Source organism: Sardina pilchardus, chromosome 5, assembly GCF_963854185.1.
Source record: "Sardina pilchardus chromosome 5, fSarPil1.1, whole genome shotgun sequence".
Classification (NCBI taxonomy): Eukaryota; Metazoa; Chordata; class Actinopteri; order Clupeiformes; family Clupeidae; genus Sardina; species Sardina pilchardus.
The window spans coordinates 14,799,398-14,809,397 of record NC_084998.1 but is presented as its reverse complement, the minus strand read 5'-3'; the positions used below and the strand labels follow the sequence as shown (position 1 = coordinate 14,809,397).

General features: G+C 44.6%; 1 protein-coding gene across 1 annotated transcript in view; it reads left to right on the top strand.

The window, feature by feature from the left end:
• The first annotated feature begins 838 nt into the window (after positions 1–838).
• The window catches only part of umodl1 (uromodulin-like 1), a 10,104-nt gene continuing 942 nt past the window's right edge, over positions 839–10,000 (top strand). The window contains exons 1-16 of the mRNA XM_062535896.1: positions 839–845; positions 1,076–1,318; positions 2,077–2,250; positions 2,451–2,560; positions 2,765–2,951; positions 3,245–3,660; positions 4,024–4,192; positions 4,292–4,417; positions 4,735–4,998; positions 5,222–5,334; positions 5,591–5,810; positions 5,942–6,079; positions 6,538–7,649; positions 8,421–8,581; positions 9,041–9,277; positions 9,868–10,000. The exon at positions 9,868–10,000 is cut by the window's right edge and continues 33 nt beyond it. Of these exons, the coding sequence (XP_062391880.1) occupies positions 839–845; positions 1,076–1,318; positions 2,077–2,250; positions 2,451–2,560; positions 2,765–2,951; positions 3,245–3,660; positions 4,024–4,192; positions 4,292–4,417; positions 4,735–4,998; positions 5,222–5,334; positions 5,591–5,810; positions 5,942–6,079; positions 6,538–7,649; positions 8,421–8,581; positions 9,041–9,277; positions 9,868–10,000 (3,810 nt within the window). The remainder of the gene's footprint in view (positions 846–1,075; positions 1,319–2,076; positions 2,251–2,450; positions 2,561–2,764; positions 2,952–3,244; positions 3,661–4,023; positions 4,193–4,291; positions 4,418–4,734; positions 4,999–5,221; positions 5,335–5,590; positions 5,811–5,941; positions 6,080–6,537; positions 7,650–8,420; positions 8,582–9,040; positions 9,278–9,867) is intronic.

Sequence of the window (10,000 nt, the reverse complement as noted above, 5' to 3'; positions counted from 1 at the left end):
ACTGTGCGTCCCAGATTACTGTAGTAGGCAATGTCCTTCTCAAATACAGTATTTACAAAGCATAAATTAATATTTTACATTTTCAAACTCTATATTCACTCCTGCGGATGTAGTGAAATGAGGTGGATGAAATGGATGAGGTGTTGAAAGCACCATAGCAACCTGTTGAGAAATCATGTCCACTGGGATTTGCATTTTGTTCTCTGTTCCCTGTTCCATCAGAGATATAAACAGGCTTAATTGGTAGCAGTGTCAAGGTTAAGCCACACACCTTGCTATTAAACAACTGGGCAAAAAACATTCTATTAGTCTCATAAGCTTCTCTCCAATTCCCAAGTCATTCTAGAATTTCACAGTGGAGCATGAATATGAAGTTTAAACGTCTCAAATTTGATATGAAGGACAAGTTTGCCTTCATGTAAGGCTTAAATGAATACCCTGGGGATACTCAGGATGGGTTGAAGGGGTGGAGAGAGATGAGGGAGCGGCAGGCACTGGAGACATCTGTTTCCAAGAACACGGACTTCTTGTCTCTCATCTGTAGAAGAAACGTTTTCACAACGCAGCATGGTTTTAGCATGATTCTCAATCAATGTCCTATCATCACAAAATGCATCCCAGCATCTCTGTCTGGCTGGTTGTATTCACCCTTGGTTTTGTTCATGGACATAATACTCACTCTGAAGGTAAGGGATGTCTATTTCTTATGTCTGCTTTCTATTCTGTTGACATTACTGTACATACACTCAGTTTTCCAATAGCGTATGTAGTTTTACACATTTGAAATCTGTCATTGGCTTCTGATCGCAAGAGGTCTGATATACCATTTTTTCACAAAATGGGAGGTAGTATTAATATAATTGCAGTAATTTATCCAATTCATTAAGCACTAAGGTGTTTTTAATTTGATGAACAATCCATGTGGTGTTTTGTCTCACTAATTGGAAGCTCATTTTCAGCTTAGATGAACTGTAAGTACTGATCAAATCATAGCGGTCCCTGAAGAGTGCTGTCCTATATCTGTTGCATGTTATCCTCACTTCACAATGAGCTGTTCCTGCTGACTCCTTCTCAGGATATGAGCTGTCTATGAGAGGCTATCACCTCTGTGCTGTGAACCGGACCACAGTCGCGAGTTCGGTGTTGTCGTACCAGACGTCGTACACTCAGAGGAGGTCCTGTGGCGGCTGGCTGCCCTGGAGGACCTGTGAGGTGACCCTTTACAGAGTGGCGTACCGCTCGCATCCCATCAGCCTGCACCGGGAGGTCATGCAATGCTGCCCTGGATATGAACAAGTGGGCAGTTACTGTGCCTTGCGTAAGTATAGCCTTCTTCCTGATTCACAGCTGCTAAAGCAGTGATTTGTTAATATAACACCAAGGTCAGGGATCACTGATAAAAAAGGTCTGCAGACCAAAATGTAATAAAGGCGCAATCATTCATCACATTCCACCTATTTTCAATGCAATTTGTTTTGTCTATTTGTTTGACTGTCTGTTTGTAATGCTAAATAGGTCTGTGAATTTAGTTTCACTTGTTGTTGAGAGATATAGTGATGATGTGAGGTCTGGACAGAGTATTCTTCTCTCAGTATTTACCATTTAAGGAAGGCCAAATAATGCAGGCTATGTCCATATAATCAAAAGCAGCACAACACAGGAACAAATCACTTGGGCCTTCCTTTATGACCTTTTTTCTCTGGAATGAGACACCTTCTTGCTACCAAACAATTACCGCCAAGTTAATCTTATTTTATCTTGCATCAATAAAGTGCTGAGGGATAACATAATTGCTTCTAAAGTTGTTCAAAGGTCTCAAAATGGAATTTGGCTGACACACAAGACTTGGTCTTGACAACCCGTAAAAGCTTAATTTTTAATCTGTTCATTTCAGCTACTTTTCTTAACTGATGTGTGGTTTGGCCAAAAAACACTCTGCTTTGTTTGTCCTGTGCTGCTACCTCTGTTCAAACTGGCTATCAGCCAATACTGGGAATGCAACCTTTTCATCAGACTCCAAGCAGATGTCAGGTGTGCTTACATCTGCATAATGTCTCTCTGTCGGTTGCTCTTTAGCTCTGAACTGCAGTGCGGTGTTCACTGCCAAACCAGGGTCCTGTCCGAAGGCTTGGCCCAATGGGTCCCACTGTGGATCTCAACCACAGTGTGGCTTGGACACAGACTGCGCTGGGTGGCAGAAGTGCTGCCCTGCTACAGGTGGACACTACTGTGCTGACCCACAGCCTCCAGGTGCTTTTCATGTTTTTTTTTAAATCATCAATTAAACCAATCAGATTGTTCATAATTTGATTACCGATAATTTGAGTTCATTAATGAATCAACTAAGTAGTGATTCACAATTGATTGATTTATTTATTCTGTGTATATAATTCTGGGATTTAAATAATTCCTGTAAATCAAATCAACCTCTGACATTTTTTGCTCTAAAGATGAACAAGGATGGTGCTTCAATGCAACTGTGACGGTAAAGCTGGACTATCAGCAGATGATGGCCACTGAGACGGGCCTGTTAAACCACACGCGGCTGTTGCACTCTGTGGTGAGTGAGATACAGAGATGACGGTTAATTGGATTTTAGTCATGTCATTGTGTCACTCTTTTTTTTTTGATCCCCAAAAGCAACTGACATGCATGGTGATTGCCCAATATAAAGATGTCCTATGATTTACCACAATCTATACTTTTTTTGCCTGACTTCCCTAAACGATTGGTTTTGCACTTGACATGTGTGACCTCTGTGCAGGTGACTGGGGCCTTGAACTGCTCTGACATGTCTGTGCGCCATGTTGTCTCGTGGTCTGCTGGTCCCCACGTCACCTCCTCCTCGCTACTCATCGGTTCCTCTTCGGCTCTCGTCCTGGCTGACGTCTCCAGCAGGCTTCAGTCTCTGCTCAGACACATAGAGGAGGTGGTGGCTGTGGCAGTGCAAGGTCAGCACTCTATCACTCAATGCAATACACATTAAGCATTGAGAATGCAAGGCAATGCACTTATTATGTTTGGCTTCAAGATTTCACATGAATGAGTTGTTTTGCTTTATCCTTATTGTCCAGCTACACTAGAAACATCCTTTCTTTACTCTTTCTCCTCTCTCTTTTCCACTATCACACACAAATGTACTCTCTCTCTCTCTCTCTCTCTCTCTCTCTCTCTCTCTCTCTCTCTCTCTTCAGCACGCTCCCTTTTTCCCTGCCACTAATTGACATGTGTTCTCTCTGGGTAGATATGGATGATTGTGCCCATAGGGAGCTGAGTAAGTGTCTTCCCAACACAGTCTGCATCAACACGGTGGGCTCGTACACGTGCAGCTCTGCCAACCACAGCAGAAGCACAACCACTGAGCCACCTTCTCCCGGAGCCACGACAGCGGCCGCCGTCATCACTTCAGCCCTGACCAAAGCTACGGTCACAAATACAGAAGGGTCTCCTCATCGGGTCATCACTTTCTCGTGGTCCATCGCTGTGGCGTGCAACCCAGGCTACATGTCTGTAAGCGTGGCACGGGACTTCCTGAGGGACGAGCGCATGTCGGACGACTCGCTGTACCTGGGCCTGCCGGAGTGTGGGGTCAACGATGGCAACGCCAGCCATGTCCTGCTGGTGGCAGCGTGGGATGAATGTGACACAGTACTGATGAGTGTGAGACCCATGACCAGCTACTGTACATACATGTGTTTGTGTGGAGTACAGCATACATTTAATTTGACAATGAATTGCTTTTTTAATTGATACATCATAAATATATGACATTCTGTATAACAATCATCTATAAATCTATATTGTAGATTATAAATAATAATTTAGGGCATGATTGGTATTACCTACTCAAATGATGTAGGATATTATTTTAGAATTATGTCCTTTCTAAGGGCTTGCTATCCGGTTTACAGCAACAATTTATAAACGCATGAACAAAAAAAAAAAAAAATTGCATGAGCATTGCAGTTATCTATACAAAGCCGGTCCTGACCCCGTCCCTTCTTGACTTCCCCTTTACTACAGAACAGCACTCACACCACGACAGAGGTGAAGCTCTACAACAACATGAGCAGCCACAGCTGGCCCGACGGCTCTGTGAGCATGCCCAGTGCGCGGCTCAAGGTGCCCATCCTGTGCAGCTACATCAACAGCATCATCTCCACCACGGTGCTTCCACCCTTGGTGTCCAGGGGTACACACAGCTTTGTGGTTGTGCTAGTGTGTTAATCTCTATTCAGTAGCGGCAACTGTCTTGCATGGTTAATGGTTGAATGTAATGTTTGACTCGCAGGCCAAGATGAATTCACCAGCTCTGGGAGCCTTGGTGACCCCTGGTCAGGGTCTTCCTCGTCTCCTCCCCCAGAGACACCCCCTGCTCCCAGTGTTACCTCTGAGCCACTCCACAACTTCACATGCAGTAAGAAGCCTGAACATCTACCAATGTTTACACAATTTCACACATTTGTAAACATAACATGACACATGAATAAGTAGTCCCGGATTTGTGAAGTGGTAGTCCTGATGGTAACAGTAATGGAAACAATAATAACCGTTCTTCAGTGGTGGATAGTTAGTTGACTGTGGTCGGACATGGCAAGTTCAAGAGAGAAAACCTCACACCACACTGTGGTGGAATGTGGTGGACTGGATGACTTCTCACATTTCTAACTCTCATAGTTTCTATTCTCTTCTATTCCCCCTTCTATTCTATCCTGTTCCTTTTACTCTTTATAGATGTCGTGCCCGAGATCGTCAGCATCAACGCCTTCAACATCACAAGCTCCTCATTTAGTGTCTCCTGGACGACAGCATCTTCTCCAGGTCCAGTCACCTTCCAAGTGATGCTTCTCCAGGGTTCAGATGAGCTGAGGAGCTGGCAGACGGCAGAGACAGAAATGGAGCAAAGGCAGCTGCCAGCAGGAGTCCTCTACAGAGTCTGTGTCGTGCCTCATGCCTGTGGAGTCCAAGGAGCCATGGATGAGATCCTAGTTAAAACAGGCAAGCCCTATTTTGGGTTCTAGGGTTTGTCAGTGTTAGTAACAGTCTGACCACGACAGAAACAGTTACCGATTTTCAAAAAGTTAATGTTGTGTATTGTCTCAGGATTACTAGCATTGAGAGTAACTATTGGTAGTAACTACAGTATGTCGCTCATCCTTGCAAATTGTGTATGTTGATACAGACTCCTGATATGAAAAAATTGTTCTGTGTCTGCCAACAGATGCGCAGGTCCTTCAGGCTGTAGCCCGTCTGACTAACATGAATTTCACCGAGTCTCTCCTGGATTCAGAGAGCCCTGAATATAAGAATCTCTCTCAGAGCATTCAAGATGAGGTAAAATGAGATCCTGCCTGTTTCAATATCACATTATTTATTTTACTGTTAAAGTCACTCAACCATTTGACTATACATTTATATTTCAAAGTCTATATTCAACATATTTTGAAGTTGATTAGTTACAGAGTAGTAGATATGTTGACAATTCTAAATTATTATCTGTAAAATGCCATGAATACCTTGAATAAATAATGTAAAGTGGTGTGACATGCTTATAAAAGAGTAATTTTGAACATGACCATGTTTCCCACAGATCCGGCTATCTCTCCCTCCAGACATCCAGGCCCTGGTAGACTCTGGGGAGGTTCGAATCGTCATCACTGGCTTCTCACAGGGCAGTGTGGTGGTGGACTTCACTCTTGTGTTTGAGCCCAAAGAGGACCAGGACATCATGGGGCTGTCACGCTCCATCATGGCCTCTCTGCAGAACAGCTCCAAATATGCTGTAGATAGTAACACCACCTCCGTACAAGGTAGGCCCACTACCGTATCTCCTGGCTTGGAGCCAGAGTGCTCCGATGTCGTTGATTTGCTTCTTTTTTTTAGGGCAGTCCCCGTCAGGGCGTGTGGCATTTAGGCTGTTCCTGGTTTCTCATTATTACAGATTTGAATGAGTGTATCAGCCGAGATGTTGACTGTTCCTCTGAGGCAGAGTGTGTCAACACCATGGGGGGGTATGACTGTGTCTGCAATGACGGGTTTGAGGATATGAACCCCAGCTGGCCAGGACGATCCTGCATAGGTGCAGTATTGTCTTCGTTCATTCACTTTACCATAATCTCACACACACACACACACACACACACACACACACACACACACACACACACACACACACACACACACACACACAGACACACACACACACACACACACACACACACACACACACACACACACACACACATACACACACACACACACACACACACACACACACACACACACACACACACACACACACACACATAATTCTTGACTAAAGTGTAATCCGCTGAGTTGTAAGGGAAATATTTTTACTCTATGTGAGGCATGAGACATCTCATTAATCTTATTCAATAGCTGTTACTTCTATTATACTAACACTGACCTATTTGCCTATTTGCTATTTATGTTAAAAGATGATACTAGTTTCATAAAACATATGTTCATACAAGTTGTGTTCATGCAATAGTATAATTACATCATTCTTTTCTCCAGCTCTGAGTGCAAGCTCATCTGTGACGATCCTCCCTCCACCCATCACCACCACACAGAGCGTGTATACAACAACACTAAGCACTGATGACTCAGACTCTGAGACTACACCCTCGGTGATCTCCACTACACACCAAACACACCCGACCACCACCATCAGCGCTACGCCCACCACTGAAGGACCTATTACTCCACCAGAGCCTGTGACCAGTACACCCAGTGACAAGCAGATGACCCCTGGCTCATTTCATATCACTTCTTTAGTAGACACAACAGCCAGCACTCTGACAAGAAAACCAACCAGTCATAGTGGCACTTCTTTAGGGATAGCTACTGCTCCCTATATATCAACCACAGCAACAACAGCAGCAACAACAAAAGCAACAGTCAACACCACCACCACCACCACCACCACAAGTGCAGTGACTTATTCAGAGTTGATGACTAACACTTTAAATCCGATAAACTCCAATAGAGTTGGAAATCCAGCTATTCTCATAGCCAATTTGACCACAACACAGACAAATGCCAACACAGCACTGACAAACACCCTCTCAACCACAACCACAACCTCTGCACACCCAGTCTCAACCACAACTAATGCTAAGTTCACAATTGAGGCTAAGCTCACAACTGACGCTAAATTCACAACCATACCAACGACAGCAAACTCACTTGTGACCACTACCACTTCAGACACAACTAAGGCAGTAACCACCTCTGTGCCATCGACCTCCACCACTTTAACTACAACAAAGACTATCCCAACCTCACCAGTGATCACAACCTCATCCACAACTAATGCTAGGGTCACAAATGCAGTAGCAACGACAACCACCTCAACCCCGATCAAGGCTATGGTCACAAATACACAGATGTCTCAGACCCCACAGACCTCTCAGCCCATCCAGGTCATCTCTCAATCGGCAACCATCACTGTGGTCTGCAACCCAGGCTACATGTCAGTAAGCGTGGCACGGGACTTTCTAAGGGGCAAGCACATGTCGGACGACTCGCTGTACCTGGGCCTGCGAGAGTGCGGAGTGAACGGAGGCAACGCCAGCCATGTCCTGCTGGTGGCAGCATGGGATGAATGTGACACAGTGCTCCAGAGCGTAAGACCCATGACCAGCTACTTTATATAATATGATCACAAGGCACCATTTTCCATATGGTCACTCAAAGTTCAGTATAGGCTATATAGATACAGTATTATGTTTATGTGTGTGTGTGTGTTTGTGTGTGTGTGTGTGTGTGTGTGTGTGTGTGTGTGTGTGTGTGTGTGTGTGTGTGTGTGTGTGTGTGTGTGTGTGTGTGTGTGTGTGTGTGTGTGTGTGTGTGTTCGTGTGTGTGTGTGTGTGTGTGTGTGTGTGTGTGTGTCTGGAGGTAAACAGCATGACAGCATGCAAATGTCCTAAAGCGCTTTAGAAAAATAAGCCACTATGTTGTGGAGGATCAATGCATACATAGGACTGAGCAGTCCTGCATTATCATTTATCCATAAAGCTTATTGTGAAAACATATTTAGCCTGTTAATCCATATCATGGATGGTAGTAATACCCAAATGGTGCAGATGAAGCATGATGTTGTTACAGTCTGATGCTCTTAATTGTGTATTGAAGCTCTGTAATCACAGATTATTGGTAGGACCATTAACTATTAAATACCGTAATTTCCAGACTATTGGCCGCGGCTTATACATTGATTTTGTGAAATTTCTTCCGCTATGAGGTTAATACAGGGGGGCAGTTAATATGGTGTTAATATGGTTTTGTTTCTTTAAGATTGCATAAAACACTGTGTTGCGGCTTATACACAATGCGGCTTATATGCAGGAAATTACTGTAAGCCGGTCCTGACTTCTTGACTTCCCCCTTTACTACAGAACAGCACTCATAACACGGCTGAGGTGACACTATCTAACGACATGAGCAGCCACACCTGGCCCGACGGCTCCGTGAGCATGCCCAGTGCGCGGCTCCAGGTGCCCATCCTGTGCAGCTACATCAACAGCATCGTGATCTCCGCGGGATACTCGCCACAGGAGTAAGGCACAACACGCTCACGCCCACGGGAGCCATTGCCATGGAGATGCGGTTTACATCATTCACAAACTCTCAGCTCTAGCTCCATGCTGTGAGATTGACTGAGGGCAACATGAATCATTTTGCAAATGGAGTTTATTTCTGCAGCTGTCTACTAACACACATTTTATTCAGCTCATTATTATGGTAGTGAAATACAGAGTGCAGAAATAAATACCTAAAAGCAGAGTGATACTTGATTATTATGGAGCTCATGCTCTTTCCATTTGAATACCTTTTAGTTCTTTAAACATGACATTACATTACAGTATTTGTGCTATGCTTATATATTATGTATTTTTGTAAATAACAGTTAATTTGTAAAGAAAGAAAGAAAGTATATTATCATGCATGCGCGCGTGTGTGTGTGTGTGTGCGTGCCTGTGTGTGTTAACGTGTCTTCCTCTCCCTCATGATGAAGGTATGACATGATCAAAGACGTGGTGCAGGGGTCAGGCTCCTTCCACGTGACGGTTCGCCTGCTGAACGGCACCGTCCCCCTGCCGGAGAACTACACCCTCTCCCCCGACGAGGAGGTGGTGGTGGAGGTGAGCGTCAACTCCACCATCCGTCAGATCAAGGTCGTCCTCAACCGGTGCTGGGCCACCCCCACCAACAACCCCTCCGGGCCAACGGAGTATGTCTTCCTGAAGAATGGGTATGTGTGTCTGCACTGCAGAGGTGTGCACCAGAGAGGTCAGACTGCTTCACTTCACTTCTTTGACAAGTATATGACCAGATACGCAAGATTACGCAGAAATTATTTGCCCAATTTTATTATGGAACTTGGTGGAAACCCATAACAGTTGGGACTCAGATTCGACTCGTGGGCCAGACGTAGCCATTTAGTTTAGTTTTCACTACTGTTACTCCATGTGGCAGACAGACAGTCTCATCCAAAACTGTGCCTTTTGGAGTTCATGAAATATTGTAGTGTAGGTGTTCTCATGACTTGGAATTAATTCATTGATGCAATAGTGTATCATGTTATATCAAACTGATTGCCTAAAGGTAATGTACACCTTATGATTACTTCTGGACAGTGTTTATGTCGACATGTTACACACTGATATCTCGAGTTTGATTTGCATATATATAGACCAGAGTGACATGGCGTTGGTGGAGGTCTGCACTCTCTGAGTGACCTTCAAATAACATTGTGACACTTTGTTTTTTTTCCTGAATGATATACACGGTGTGAGGGGTTATTGTGGTTAGAGATGATGTCTGTATGTGTCTGGCCCGCAGTTGCCCTCTTCCTGAAGCCTACACCACTGTGCTGCAGAACGGCAACGACAGCAAAGCACTCCTGGCTGTCCAGATCTTCTCCCTCGTGGACGTGGACGTGAACGTCATTTATCTGCACTGCCAGATTCAGATC